The sequence below is a fragment of the Chlamydotis macqueenii genome, chromosome 1 (assembly GCF_036417535.1).
Source record: "Chlamydotis macqueenii isolate bChlMac1 chromosome 1, bChlMac1.mat, whole genome shotgun sequence".
NCBI classification, from domain to species: domain Eukaryota; kingdom Metazoa; phylum Chordata; class Aves; order Otidiformes; family Otididae; genus Chlamydotis; species Chlamydotis macqueenii.
Genome location: NC_141556.1, coordinates 61420860 through 61436762, shown reverse-complemented (window position 1 = coordinate 61436762; position 15903 = coordinate 61420860). Strand labels below are relative to the sequence as shown.

At 38.2% G+C, this 15903-nt stretch overlaps 1 protein-coding gene across 4 annotated transcripts in view; it reads left to right on the top strand.

Annotated features, from left to right (window-relative positions):
• TXNRD1 (thioredoxin reductase 1) overlaps positions 1 to 15436 on the top strand; it is a 40677-nt gene extending 25241 nt beyond the window's left edge. For 3 of the 4 annotated variants that reach the window (XM_086754173.1, XM_086754153.1, XM_086754163.1), the window contains 7 exons: positions 291 to 383; positions 2142 to 2218; positions 3635 to 3791; positions 5904 to 6011; positions 8035 to 8130; positions 10390 to 10524; positions 13740 to 15436. In XM_086754173.1, the coding sequence (XP_086610299.1) occupies positions 291 to 383; positions 2142 to 2218; positions 3635 to 3791; positions 5904 to 6011; positions 8035 to 8130; positions 10390 to 10524; positions 13740 to 13808 (735 nt within the window). In that variant the 3' untranslated portion in view covers positions 13809 to 15436. The other variant, XM_086754155.1, reaches the window with a different exon arrangement.
• Positions 15437 to 15903: the final 467 nt, after the last annotated feature.

The window sequence follows — 15903 nt, the reverse complement described above, 5'->3', positions numbered from 1 at the left end:
GGACAAGAACTTAGCTATCGATCAACTTTTATAAGCAGAAACAAAGTCTTAATGTGTTGGTTGTAAGAATAATTGCATGGAGATAAACCAAAATGTTTAAACATGCAAGTCGTAATCACAAATCTAGACAAAGGTGAAAATATCTCTAGGATGAATGCTTGAATTTTAGATCATGGTTAAATACTCATTTCCAATGATAAGATATGTGGTGGGACAAAGATACATTTGCATATCTTTATTTGAAACCAACTTCACCCTCCCTTTTTTTTTTTCCCCCCCTAATGTTGTAGGTTGAGCAGATTGAGGAAGGAACTCCTGGAAGACTGAAAGTCATAGCCAAATCCACAAAGGGGAACCAAATAATTGAAGGGGAATACAATACTGTGAGTCTTGTCTGTATAAAAACCCATGAAGTAGCCTTCCATTTAATGTTAAGATTTTGTGGGGTGTTTTTGTCCATAGTTCAGATTTTTAAAAATTATTTTTAATCATTACAATATGCTAATTGTGCACAATAAACAGGTAATTAATGTGACAAAAGTCCCAGAATCCATGGGCATGAGTCCTATATGCCTTACTAGATCACTTGCATACTTTTGAAACCTGTTTTTTAGCTTAGGGATGTAGATTAACTTGGTAATGTGCAATCAGTTGCAGGATTTTTCCCCAGTGGGATATTTGTCATAAACTGTAAGTAATAATTTGTAATAACTTTCATAGTAACTAAAGCACATTCTGGCGTTACCACAAAACAGTGATCTGTGCAGGAGCTAAAGAAACAGGTTATGTGTCTTCTCAAGACCTGTTGTTGATGCAGCATTTTCACAAAAACAACTAACACCCTTCCTGGAGGAAGTCAGTCAGTGAACTTCATTACACACTTAAAACAGTAAAATTGCCATGTGCAGATAGGCCATTATATGTTTGATTGACTGTTTCCGTCACCCCTCACCCCACTGATTTTCTTAGGCCTTGATGCTGAAAAGGAAAAAAAAGCAGTTGTGAATTAAGTATTTGGAACTACACAGAATGCATAAAGACAAGCGTTTGCCAGCCTTTTAGACTGCAAATACTGTGTGCCAGTGACTTCATTAATCTGTATAGCGCATCAGTCATCCTCTTAACAAAGACACCCCTCAGTGCATCTGAGGGCTGATACTGTGAGGCAGTTTAACAGTAACAACAGTGCTGTTGCAGTGTTGTAATACTGTTTTTCCTGGTCCATAGTAGCGAAAGCTGAAAAGCTAGCAAATCAGTGCCATCTTTTCATTAAGGAAACTTGTGATTTCTTATTGCTACTACATCTTTCACTGAAATGCTGTCACTCCTCATAGAAGCTATGAGCTGTGTGTGATGCGTTTTAAGACCATCAGCTCTGAAGATCTGGCATGCTTAGTTGTCTAAAAGACTTGAAGCAGATCTCTGATTCCTTCATTGCAGTTCTTAGTTGTCTTATGAAAAGCATTGCGTAGTTACTAGGCAGTTGTCCAAGACTGCAAAGCACATAGCACTTTTCCTTGTCATAGTACAGACTGGAACTTGTTTTTTGCTTGTTAAAATAGACAAGTTGATAGGATGTGTAAGAATTTGACCTGGTCTGTCCATCATTCTGAACAAATTTTCAAACAAATAATGTTTAACAAATAATATTTTTGATAGTGAGTTGGCTGAGAGCCTATATAAGTAAATTATATTTTCTCCTCAAAACAAAGATTATTACATGGTCTTTCTATTTACCTAAGCATCTGAGTTTCCTTCCTGAAGAGCTCTTTCCTTGTGGAGCATTTTGAGATCACCTACTCTGGTAGGGATATGGTATAACACTTTGATATAAAAGCGTGAGGAAATAAAATAAAGAATCTGACCCTGACCAATTTGTTTAGAGTACTGTTGGGTTTTTTTTCCAGGGAAAGCTATTTGGATGTATTTAATCTTATCATTGAAACCTAGTATTGTTAGGTCATGGTGATAGTGTGGCTTGTCTTAAACTCTATGAATGTACAATAGGTAACAAATGTATTTATCTTAATGTGACCAAGCCTTAGCCGCTAATCCTTAGCATATAATGAAAATGATAGCCACATGCAGACGCACTTTGGAGGTTTTAAAAAATCAGTAAGGTGTGCATTGTTCTTTTGCAGGTGTTGCTAGCAATTGGAAGAGATGCATGCACAAGAAAAATTGGTTTGGACAAAGTTGGAGTGAAGATCGATGAAAAGTAAGGACAGTTATCTAGTCATTGAAATGTCAGTTCCTAAATGGTGGGAGTCAAAAGTGTCTGTTCCATTCTGTCTAGGTTCACAGGTCACTCTCAGCTTCTTGCAGTGACTGGGCTTTCTAGCATCAGTCAGTTCTTCCTGGTACTCTTATTCCCATCTCCTTTTTCTTGTCTCTTGGGGCAGAGGTCTGTTTGTTCATGCAGGCTTTTAGTATGGAGGGTTTTGTTTACATTTTAAATGTAAATATGTTTATTTTAAAACATAAGGTCAAAGCAGCATTCCTTAAACTTGTAGTTGGAGTTGGCAATGTGTTTTAGTTTTTGATGGAGTTTATTTCTTGTCTTAGAGCAACTCTGGGGAACAATCTGTCTCCTGTAGAGGAGCATTTCATGTTTAATGTAGTGAGGTCACTGCACCAGGGAGTGGAGCTGTGGGTAACATTTTCAGTATTCGTAACTAGAATACCTTCTAGCCCTGTGGGGCCTGAATGATGTTCCCTTTGAAGACAAGATGCAGGACCATGGACTTCACTTGGTAGTCCGTGGGAGAACTGTTGCGATGTTCTAAATAAGTGGAAATTTTGGTCCATTGAAAATTGGCTGACCCATGTTGTCTTGTAGAATGATACACATTGTTCTGACATCAGAACACCTATTACTAGCTTAATAGAATGAACTATAAAATTATTAGCATAAACTGTGTATTTGTTAACGAGAGCAAAATTGAGAAAGTTGGATTTTAATACGGGAATTGCCGCTGGTCCCTCAAGTAACTATGTGACTTGTGTTTCTGTGCCTGTCTGATTAGGTTTCCCTGTTACATGTGTTTCCTGCAGTGATTACTGCACTATTTCATTTATTAATGAAGTAGGGAATATTAATAATTAAAATCTTCCATTAGCTCAGTACACTTAATACTAAAAAGCTTGCTGGCTGTCCCTTAAGTAGGGTGTCTACCAGCTTGACCTGTCTCTGTGTAGAAGCCTGAAGGGTAAGTTTCTAGAAACTACTTCAGCCACTGGACTGGAGTTTCAATAGTGGAGAAATTCTTTTGTCCTACAGCTTGAGTGGGAGAATCTCTTCCTGTCATCCCTCAAGGTTGCCAGTACACAGCTCAGTTGGTAGTAGAGGGTGTTTGAGGAAAGGATTTATGCCTCACCAAAGAATTGATTCAGGAGATGAATTTCAACTTCATGGGCTACCTCCTTATCCAGTGTGTAAATTTGTGTAGTTTTGATCAAATTTGCACTATGTTACATTCTTGCTCAAGATTGTCAATACGGCTTCTTTCCCTCATGCTTCAAATACATGTCTTTCTCTTAAAGCTAAAGGGCCTAACTCCTGCACGGTTATTTACACCTCCAGTCTTCACAGCAGAATACTTACATTTTTTTTTCTTCTTAATTCAAATTGCAGAACAGGAAAAATTCCTGTCAACGATGAGGAGCAAACAAACGTGCCATATATCTATGCAGTTGGAGATATACTAAAGGACAAGCTGGAACTCACACCAGTGGCAATCCAGGCAGGAAGATTGTTAGTTCAAAGGCTTTATGCTGGGAAAACCACTAAGGTAAGGAACCAGTTGCCACAAAACACTGTCATTGCTCTACTTGGAAGTGCAAAGTGCAAGTCTGCTTATTTATGGAAACCTCAGTAGGCTTTTAAGAATTAGCTTTGATCACTTTAATTTTCCCCTTGCAAAGATATTACTGCAGATATGTTCTGCTAATTGTGCAGGATGAAATTAATACCTTATGGATTAAGCAGTACTCTCTTTTTTTTCCTATTAAGAAGCGCTTTTTTTTCCTCTTTTAATATAATGATAATAAAATTAACTGAGATCATTTAACTTGTTTTTAACTCTACTGCCTTCCCTTAAAGTCAGCAGTCATTCCCGTCCCATTAAATGCTTTAGCTCTAGGTCATAGGCAGTTTACTAAACCTACATACAGTCCCTAAATAGAGTGTAAAAGGGGTTTGTGCTGCTGTTAATTTTCAATGTTATTTCCACTAATTTTTTCACTTCTCATCCATATGTTTTCAATGTAATGCATTATTCTGCTTATAATTGAATAATAGACACAAAGGAAGATCACATGTGTCAATAAGTCAGCACGTACTTATACCTGAGATACTGAATTCATCAAGGGAAATGTTTATGTTTCACACTAGTGCAATTGTAGGCTTCAGTCAAGTTATGCTAGTCCAAATAGGTGTAACATGGGTACTCATTTACACCTTACCTTTAACACCAGAGGACCGTCAATGTGGGTGTTTGTCTCACCTTCATAACCATAGGGCATAAGCATAAAGGTTTTTCTCTTTCAGAGACTGCTGTATTCATATCAAGTTCAGCTGTAGGTCAGATTTAGAACTTGATTGAGTTGTTTATTTTAGGTTGACAGGTATTGAGGTAACAGAATCCTGAATCAGTGTGTAATGTCATTACATCAGCCAGGCAAAGTTTAAGAAAACCATAGCTGGAGCCAGAATTTTTTTTCTTGCTGCAGTACTATGGATATGTCTTAATTTACATTTTATGCCAGATAACTGTCTCTCAAGGTATGAAAAACCATATGCTGCCAAAGAAAGCATCATCTCTTTCAGTGAATCCAAGAAATGAGTAACTCTTTAGAGGGGAACCTGGCTTACATTGCTGTTGTAACAAATCCAGGTGATTGTATGAAACGTAATGAAGTATTATGGATAGGTGGGGAAAGAATAGTAAGCAGCATCTTAGTTGATCTTCAGTCACAAGTGAAATTAATTAGAGTTGAAATCCGTAGAAATTAAAATTACTAGAAATCAGAGCTGGCCAGCATGCTGGCCTTCTATGACAGAATGACTGATTTGGTGGATATGGGGACAGCAGTGAATGTTGTTTACTTTGACTCTAAAGGCTTTTGACGCTGTCTCCCATAACATTCTTATAGACAAATTGATGAAGTACAGGCTAGATAAGTGGGCAGTGAGGTGGACTGGAAACTGCCTGAACTGCCAGGTTTAAAGGGCTGTGACCAGCATTGGAAAGAGTAGCTGGAGGCCAGTCACTAGCAGTGTGCCACAGGGTTGGATCCGCAGTCCGGTACTGTTTAACATCTTCGTTAATGATCCGGATGATGAGACAGAGTGCACCCTCGGCAAGTTTGCAGATGATAGAAAACTAGGGAGGGACTGATGCACCAGATGGTTGTGTTGTCACTCAGAGAGACCTCGTCAGGCTGGAGAAATGGACTGACAGGAATCTCGTGAAGTTCAGCAAGGAGAGTTGCAAAGTCTGCACCTGGGGAGATGTAACCCTATGCACCAGCACAGACTGGGGACCCATCAGCTGGAAAGCAGCTGTGCAGAGAAGGCTCCTGGGGGTCTGGAGGACAAGTTTACCATGAGCCAGCAATGTGCCCTCATGGCAAAGAAGGCCAGCGGCATCCTAGACTGCATCCTGGCAGGGCATTGCCAGCAGGTGGAGAGAAGCGACCTTTTCCACTCCACTTGGCACTGGTGAGACAGGTTTGGATTTTGTGTCCAGTTTGGGGCTCCCCAGTACAAGAAGGTCATGGACACACTAGGGCAAGTCCAGCAAAGGGCCGTGACTACGATCAAGGGACTGGAGCATGCGACACATGAGGATGTTACTGATGTTGTGAGGTGATTTTTCTTGTTTGTTTTGAACGCTGTGCAGTGTGACTATGTGAATGTTCCAACCACTGTATTCACTCCTCTGGAGTATGGAGCCTGTGGGTATTCTGAAGAGAGTGCGGTGGAGAAGTTTGGGGAGGAAAACATTGAGGTAAATGTCTTAATTTCATCTGGATTTTAAGTTCCAAATTTGTAATTTAAAATAATGTTAAGAGTTGTTTAAAACAGCATTCTGTGTTCTGATGTAAGGGCAGGAGGTGACTAGGTACGTTTTTATCTTCCTTGACAGTTCCTAGACATGTTATAAAAATAGTCCCCAATTATGGTACCTCTAGTTGCAAATATGTTCTATTTTTGGGAAACAGGGCTTGAAGGTGGAATATTTTGTTTTAAAAAATAATAAAAGAAGATTTCTTTATCTGCAGATACTCAGGATAAATTAAAGCTGGGTATGTGTTGGAAGCAATACATTGGTTTTAATGTCAAAGTGGAGCTTTTTGTAGCTATTGCATGGCAAATTTCTTGCCATGATGATTTTTACTTTATAAAGCCAAATGTTGTTATGCTCATTTTTCCTGTTTATTTTGACTACGCAAGGAGGTATGTGCTTAATTTTACTCACATCAGTGATCCCTTTTCATTTACTGGGATTGCTGGTCAAGAGTGAAATTAGACATATGTAAGCACTTAGTGCCTGAGGCTGTTCTTACAAATTACTGTACAGACCATAATTCAGAAAACATGAGAGGAGGGAGTCTGAGAATAAACTGAACTTTTATGTCCCATGAAGATCATCTGTGGAGCATTATTTGGGGAAATAAGCAGATAAGTGGTGGCTCATAAAGTTGAGAAGTTGTCTCTCTCTTAGCTTTGTCAATTATATTTTTTGACTTGGACTGCAGAGAAAAGAAGTAAATGTGACTTAAAATGGCAGTGTGTCAAATACTGTTAACCTGGCCACAGGACAGGGGTTTAATTTCTGTTCTCCCCACAAAGTTTATATATACACAGTCAAATTCTTGTTACTGAGTCCAATTTTTGCTGTTACATGTGTAACACTGGACTCTTCTTTGTGGAAAAGGCACTTCCCATTTTCAAAGCCATTTTTGAAAACAGGCATCCAGAAGCATTTGTATTGTGGCTAAGTCCTAATTTAGTTCAGATGGACCTCTGTATCATGTCACCATATTGGCTTTTGCAAGCTTCAGTAGGATTACCTAGTTGCATCTGTTAAATTTCAGTTTCAGATAGCAATGCTTATAAATGCTTTGTAACCCCATTAATATGGAAAAGCGTTGAGCTGTCTCTCCTAGTTTGTGAACGGACATATTTTGACTGAAGTTGTGATCAATTAAAAACTTCTCAGATTGATTACTATTTGAAAGGTTAGCTTGTAGTGGGAGCTGTTGCGAGTTCTGGGTAGAACTGTGCCTCAAAACACCATTTGTGTCATTTTCTGAAATACACGCTATGCGGGTGGGTGAGCAACCTTGTCTGCAGTTAGGAATCTGTCCAGTGATGTTGACTGGGGCAAACAGAGGAATGTGGTTTGGGGTGGTTTTTTTTTTTTTGTTTTTTAAAATATACTTTCCATTTTGCAAGGATAGATAATCTAAGACAGCATGCGAAAAGCATGTCTTAATCTCTCCTAAGCCCAGACTCTGAGGCTATTTCTTCCCTTTTTTTTGCTCTGAGAAATATTTTTGCCTTCATCCTGGGTAGACCCAGAGACAATACAGCCTTCCGTGAGGGAAGCTTGTATCTGTCTAGTTTAATGGGACCATGATGAACTGCATCCTGGGAGTGTAATACACTCAGGGCTTTTTTTTTTTTTTTTAAATTATTGGATGACACTGGTGCTTGTTTTGTAGAGGCTTCTTTCTTCAGCATTCATCAAGGAGAGAGTCTCACCATGATTTCAAGTATTCCAAATTCTATGTACATAGCTGATTATTAATGAAGAGTTATTAGTTAATGGTTCATCCTTGTGCTGCATCACAATTGTTGAAAGTTTTTACATGTGTGATTTCCAAGTGCAATTGCACTTAGCAGTAAAGCTCCACCTTTGGATGCAGATGAGGCAAATTTAAGATAATCTGGCAGTTTTTGGAAGATCATGCTCTCTACTATGAAATTACACAACTTGGGTTTTTTAACCTGTGTTGTATTTCCAGGTGTACCATAGTCATTTCTGGCCACTGGAATGGACTGTGCCATCCAGAGACAACAACAAATGCTATGCGAAGATAATTTGTAATATTCAAGATAACGTAAGTGCATCTTTCCTTCCAAGGAAAACAGCAGCCATATACTCATCATAGGGACCATGATACTACAGCTATAAATAGGTTATTTTTAACAAAATAAAAATTAATTTAGATTTTTCTACCTTTTGAAATATTGATAGTGGTTCTGTACTTCTGCTTATACAAAAATGGCCCTCAGTAAAGTAGAAAATTTTGTGGTTGCCATCGGTATGTGGCGCTACTTCATATCTATAAAATAGGAAGTAGAGATTTCTAAGACTGTTCATTAACTTTGAAAATTGAACGATTCAATGCATGTAAAAATGGTTAGAAGTCTTAGGTGTTTATCTTTTTCTACCCTTCCCAGACTGGGACATTCTTTTCTGGGAGATTCTTCTCTCTGAAATTGAAGTCACTCAGAAATCATCACAACTTGTAACCTCTGCAAATCCACGTGTCTATAAAACTCTTGAGCTCATTCTAACAGGATTAATGTGTCTTGCCTGAACAAATCTCATTTAAGGTGATAATGCCAGGATTATCCTTCGACTAGGTTAAGACTTCCTGGCTATGGACATGTACAGTACATGCTGAAACGCAAGCAAAATTACTAGTTGGTCAGAAGAGTTGCTATGCCCTCCTCTGAATGATCATCATCTGTTTAATAAAAATTTATTTGATTTTAATAATATGAAATATTATGAAAAGTAATAGGCTGTAAAGATATATTCCTGTTAAGATAGTGGCATGGAGTTATCAGTCCTAATAAAATTTTGGATCTACCTTAGCTGTTTTCTTTTATCATCAGACAGAGCTGTATCTTGCTGCAGTCTTTCTAAGCATCACATAATCATTTTGTAAAATTTGATAACTTGTCTGCTTTTGCCCATCTCCTCTTTCTGGAGGAGTTTGCACCAGTGCGGAAGCTATTTTGGAACCCATGGTTATGTTCCTAATCCAGAATTACTTAAGAAAATGAAAAGGCTTAATGGTGATTTAAAGTATTTCATTAATTTGTTTCCATTTCTTGTCCTGAAAATTTAAAATGTGTTTAAACGTCTAGAGGTAGAGCTGAAAGTTAGCCTGGATGAAAAATGTGTTCAGTAACTATTTAAAACTGTAATTACACCTGTTTTTTTTACTAGGTTTTTTTTTTTTTTGAACTTACATATTTTAAAAGGAAAATAACTATAATTCCATTTTAGTTATTACCTAATTATAGCTTTTCTTATTTAAATAAACCCTGTGGTAAATCTCAGTCCTCAGGCTTACTGAAAGAAAAATAACCTTTCAGTGTACTGAGTATTCACACTCCTTTATATGTGATATTTAGCAGGAGGAGCAGATAACTTTTGATACCCAACTAGGCTTAGAGAGTGCCTAGTCTGTGCTCAGCAAAATCTGATTAATGCCCTGAAAGCCACTGAAGCCCACAGCAGTTGGCACTTGCTAAAGGAGACTTGCTTTTCTTAGAGAAGCAAGCTTTTCTTTAAGGAAAAAAAGGTGAAGTCAGTACTTCTGTTGAGTATTTGCTGAGGATATGATGTGCAGTTTGCCCTATTTTGCAATTGAACAGTAGTAAAGATGTGAGAAGTGTGAAGTAATGGTATCTTCCTTGTAACTGGATGTCTTTCAAGTTTATTTTACCAGTCTCTAGGTATATTCTCTCCCAATGACAGCGAACACTGCAGCAAGAGTAGTTAGTCAGTCAGTTTAGTCACAGTGCACCTCTTGCTACATCTGTTGGCCGGACCTTTAGCTTGTGGCCCTTTCCTGTAAGCCCCTATCAAACTGAAATTTCTTTAATGGACACGCACCATGTGCTCGTCCAGCATAGGCCCTCGTGTTGGAAACCTTTGTGCAAGGTGCTCATCTTTACTTAGACAAGCAGTCTGTTGAAATGAGTGGAATAGCTTGCCTGAATAAAATTTAAATGCATGTTTGCAATTCGGACTTACTCTATAATCAAATATAGATCATGGTATGTGTTAATTTGTATGCTGCTGATGTGGACAGAGGACTCCTGCACAAAAGTTTGTGAGAAGGCTGATAAGTCTTGAGTTCCTAGTTGAATCTTTTCCTTTTTGGAGAGAGAACAAACGTATACCGACTATCTCCCATCTGTTGGTGCTAATGATAGTACACATTTGTGTGGCTACGTTAATTTGTGTTATGTTTTGTGAACTGATGAAATTATATACTCTGAATAAGAAAACCTTACACATTATGTAAAGAGAACTGAATGTGTGACTCTGCCTGCATTTGATTATCTTTGGTATTTAGGAGAGAGTCATTGGTTTCCATGTCCTTGGTCCAAATGCTGGAGAAGTCACCCAAGGGTTTGCAGCTGCTATTAAATGCGGGTTGACAAAAGAACAGCTGGACAGCACCATAGGAATTCATCCTGTCTGTGCAGAGGTTTGTATATGAAATCACCTCATAGCCCAGCTTTTGTAGCATTCTGGTGTTGGAAATCTGAATAGCAAAGCTCTATTAAAGAGATACAAATTTGGGGGAAGAACAGGATGTTACTTGCTTTTAATATTTAGAAAGCTAAAATTTAGGTTTAATGTGGGATTTTTCTTTTCAGTGCATTCATTTGTGAAATGTTTATGGTCTCCCCTAATCCAGTGCTCCCTCTACTGGGAAGCACAGAATTTTCCTGCCACTCAAGTATCCATTTATAAAGGCTTCAAATACTATTTCTGCTAAAGTGACTGTCAAAGCTATTTTTTTTTTTTTAGATGTATGCACTCAAAATAGGCTTATAAACTGGTGCTATGGAAGGAGACCAGCTACATGACAATTATTTATATTAAATTCTACCCTTTTGAAGATACCTCCTTTACTTCTAGGACTTAACTTGTGAAGTTAAGTACATGAGGCCACACAACCATATATTTTTTTTTTCTCATGTTTGTCTTGCTGGTCCTCTTTAATGAGAAACTTAATTTTTTCTAGTGGACTGGGGACAGTTCCTCCCAGGTGTAAATCTCCCCTGATTTTAGTAGTATTAGGACCGTTTTTGTGAGCTGAGGATCCCTGCAAAAACTGTATATCACCTTTGTAGGTCTTTGTACAGAATCTGTGTTCCTACCTGCATGTGTTAGCTACAAATTTTAATAGAGAGGACCAGGATGGTTGTCTGCAGAAGTGAAGTCTGTTTTCTTGTTCTGTGTTTCCAAAGTGAACGGTACAAGCAATATAGTATGAGCTCCGTTAATGGAATGGACTGCTAGCAATCTGAATCATCTTCAAAGCATCCACAATACAGATTTCTGTGTTTTTTTTTTTCTGTAGTATCATCTAATTGTGTTCTTGGAAGCCGTTGAAGAGGGGTAGCAGGTCCTTATCTTACCAGGGGCCCTGTGGAGGGGGAGCTCTGAGGGAGGCATTCAGACCTGTGAACTCAAGCAGGATATTAGCATATGCAGTGTGAAGAGAGGATGATTGTCATAATGAATTCTGGACATCTGAGCTGCTAAAATTGAAACTGAATAGAATGATGATTAGACCTAATTTAGGGAGGTAATTTCAGATAATCATATTTGTTTGAGTGGGGGAGGAAGAAATGGACTCAGGAGAAATACACTATTTAAAAGCTCCAGGGAACAGCAATAATTTTCAGTGCCAGTCTTTAAAAGGTTGGGGTTTTTTTATGCCTGTTATTAATTTAATCTCTTCAGCAGTAAACAAAAATCAAAGTGCAAGATGGTACTCTTTGATTAAAAAAATGCTTTAAAATTGTTTGGAATTTGTGAGGACTGCACATATCTGGATGAATAGAGTGATGGATAATATTTGCATTAGTTTTATCTTACATCCATGTAAAAACTATGGAAAATGACGTCTGATCTGAGCAGGAAAGGGACGGTGTTGCAGGGTCAAACGTGGACATCTTCACCGGCATTAGTACTAACTCATTCCTCAGAGAGCCTCCTGTGAAACATGATATTACTCAACTTGAAGAAGACTGTAAGACTATGGGTCCCATTTCTCACTGCTTACAAATAAGAGCCAGATTTCACTTCTCTTATTTGAGCAGCATTTTATTCTGCAGAAAGCCTGAACTCTGAATGGAATTTCTTGCAAAGCAAAATACAAATAAGTGTGAGCAGAGATTGGTAGGACCTCAGTCTTACGGAGAATTACCTCTCAGCCTAGACTGTACTGCACTGCTTGAAGTAGAGTGGTGTATAATCCAGCATCTGTGATGAAGAGAAAGTGTCTTCTGAAAGCTGGAATGATTCTTCGAGTTAGCTAATGATAGCTTTCCAGTCATTGGATCTAAGGTTTTGTCTTCACTCGAATAACTAACAAATTCTGTCAAAAACCTCCTGTTTCCAGTAATTATCATATGACTCCCAGCTGCCTTACTGGACTTAGGGAGCTGTGTGGTCCCCGCAGCCACTGGAACTGACTAGCACACCCAGAGCTTGCAATCGTGCCAATAAGGAAGCAGATAAATTTTGTGCTTTTTAATCTTTGTCTTTCAAAGTGAAATAACAATAAATGTTGGCAGACTGTGGGTCAGAACTGAAGAGTTAGAAACACTGTCTCAAGCCACGCGCTGTTGTTTAAATATACTGCTGCTGTTCTGCCGTATACATTAGACATGCATTTGTCTTCCTGATTTGTGCGTAGTGCTTCACGTGCTTACAGAAAGTGGAAGAGGTATATCATTGACGTTGTTCTCTGAAGAGCTGCTGGCAGCCTTAATGCAGCAAAGCTTCTACTTAGAGAACTGTTGGGCTTTCAGATCCCCATTATCTTTAGATACTTCAGTGTTATTTGCATAACTAGAATGTGTATATACTTTATTCTGTGCTAAATGTGTTCTTCCTGAGAGATGGCTTTGATGATAGCTAATTATTGCAACTGTGAACCATTTAAATAGAAGTAGGTTTGATTTCCTTTCTGTATTATATCTATGCAAAACTATGCAATTATTTGCATAGTGAAGTTCTAATATTAAACAAGGTTTTGTAGAATTTTCCTTCTTAAATTTGGATACCTTTTAATTTTACAGTAATTATTCTTTAATATGTTTTCTTTAATGTGGTTTGAAAGCAGTAAAGATTGGACTTGTTCAAACTAGATTTACTAAGTGTTTCTTAGCCATTGTCCAGAGGATACAGATCCCAGGCATATTACCTATATCAGCAGTCAGTTCCACATTTCTATAATATCTAGAAAGGTACAGAGGCAAAATGTATGTTCTCTCGAAATGCCATAGCCTTGGGTTAATTTCACTTTCCCAGAAAAAAATTATCTCTGAGCCATAAAGACGCTTTTTCATTAGGTGTGCAGACAGGAGTTTATTATTGCTGAGCTCGTTCTCACTGTAAAAACTTAGGAGCATTAAGACAAAAGGTGGTAGAAAGCTGTGTGATTTCCTTAATTCTTTCTTTTCCACTGTAAATGGAAGACCATAAGGGAAAGGAAGAGAACAAAGGGTATTTGTATGCCTGGATATTACTTAGTGGCAAGGATTTTAATTTTTTTTTCATTATTATTTTATTACTTTAAGAAATGGCTGTGGTTTTGAGCATTATGCCCAAGTTGATCTTCTAGAAGAGAAAATTAATTCTAGCCCTACTTAAATTTGTCTGTCTGTCTGTCTTTCTCTTAAGATATTCACCACTCTGTCCGTGACGAAGCGTTCTGGTGAAAGTACCCTTCAGGCTGGATGCTGAGGTTAAAGAGCCCCATTCTTGTTATTGCCAGAGACTGACTTTCATCGCAGTGTCTGACATCTGCAATTCAGAAGAAAGGTTTAGGGAGAAGTCATCCGCCGTCATCTGCAGAAGCGTGTAGATCTTAACCAGAGGGTTCCCTCCTCCTAAGGAGAAGAGCGCTGTGGGAGTTGGTCACTTGCGGTGGTTGGCTGGCAAATAGCAACGCAATGGGAATACTGACTATGGAGCTGCTGCTTAGCAGGGCATTTAACAAATGCTTTCATGAAGTCATAGCCTGAAGCCTGCATTGTCTGGTGGGCAGTGATGGAAGAACTGCTAGCACAGCTGCACAACAGCTGGTTTGGTTTGTTTTCATTCCTCTCCAGTTTCTTACCTGAACAGAGAACTTCCGAACTGAAGGATATTACCACAGGTTCAGATACTTATATAGTGTCCCTGTGCACTGGGTTATAACACAGCAATTGCAAGGTCTCCTCACGAGCAGATGCAGATGAGGAGATTGCAGATGCATGCTTGTGGAGGAGAAACTGTATCTGCGTGTTTGATCACGAGGAAGAAGATATCCTTGGAAAAAACTTCAGTAGCATCTAGAATAACATATTTCTTGGCTTCCAAACTGACTCTGTTTTGACTTTTTTTTTTTTTTTTAGAGAAACTTATTTGTGAAAATGTTCTCCTTAGTGAGAAAGGAAAATACTTTTTATTAATGCCTTGTTATACAGAAAGTTCCTTTTTTTTTTTTTTTTCCCTGATAGTTTTCCCCTGATAGTGACAACTATGCATATAGCACAGATGTGATCTTTGTAGCTTTATCTTGCAGCTTATGTGATTATAATTAGTCCAGTTTGGAACTGACAGAATTCCAATGTGGAATGAATTTTACTTCCAAGAGCTCTGTGCAACTTCATTCAGTTTGAATAGGTTCTTCCTTTCCAGGTGAGTCATTGTATGCTGCACCATTTCAGGTCTGAATTGACCACTTTGAACACAGCACTACTGAGACTTTCCCTCAGATTAGTGGGCCTGTAGAATCAAAAAAAGCCAAACAAATAAAGCCCACCCCAAAATAAACAGGGAAACAAACCCCCCACTCAACCTCCAAAAACCAACAGTGAAAAATCTTCTGTGTAAATATGGTCTAAAAGCTGTATTTAGTTCCATGTGTGCATTGTTTTATATTTAATTAAGAAAACAATATTTTAAAACAGAGATTTCCATTAAAAACAACAAATTATTGAAATTCCTCCTGTGTTGGATAAACAGCATACATATTTATCAAGAGATTGTAAAAATGTCTCTTTGTAATGGAAATGAATGTGCTTTTTAATCTGTTTTTTCATTTCCCTCTGTTTTAGTAGAAAGGTTTGGATTACTTTTATTAAATGGCTCTTGGGAGTTTAGTAGTGTGGTGTGAATGGGGGGAAATTCTCCAGCCCACTGGGCAGAATGCCTTACACCTAAATTTCTGCATGGTAACAAATTGATGTATTTCTACTGAGATTTCTAGAGTAATGTTGTAAGTTATTTTTATGAACAGAAGGATTTTTAAACATGTTTTGTAAGGTATCAAGAAAGGTCTGTGGTAGTATTTTTCTGGCCAGTTTATTAAATAAATGGAATATTTGCACAAACATGCTCATTTTGATGCCTCTTCCAAGCAAAGAAACCAGGTGACAGCAAGCCAACTTTTTTTAAAGTCCAGAAGAGCACACCTTGATAAACCCAGTTGTGATTTGTTCCAGTCTTTTGAATTCTGAAGGTAGAAATCTCTCTGAAAAACAGCATTCGGGGCTGTTTTACCTGTTTTTCTTTTCATGTTAGACACATGAGAAGGACATACTTTAAAATAAGGAATGAATTAGGAAGCCAGCCTTCCAATGTTTGCGCTAGCTGCCATCTATGTAACTTCTGAAAACCCAGGAGTGCAGGTTGCTGAGCTGTTTGGCAGTGTAGCTTTTCACATTTAAGCACATGGATAGCAGCGTTATTTTCAGCTAAGTCTGTAAGGACGTCAGATCCTGGAGCAGAGAGAATAAAGACATGTCTGAGCTTGATGTTGCAAGATGGGACCCACACGTATCTGTTCCTTTGGGTCATG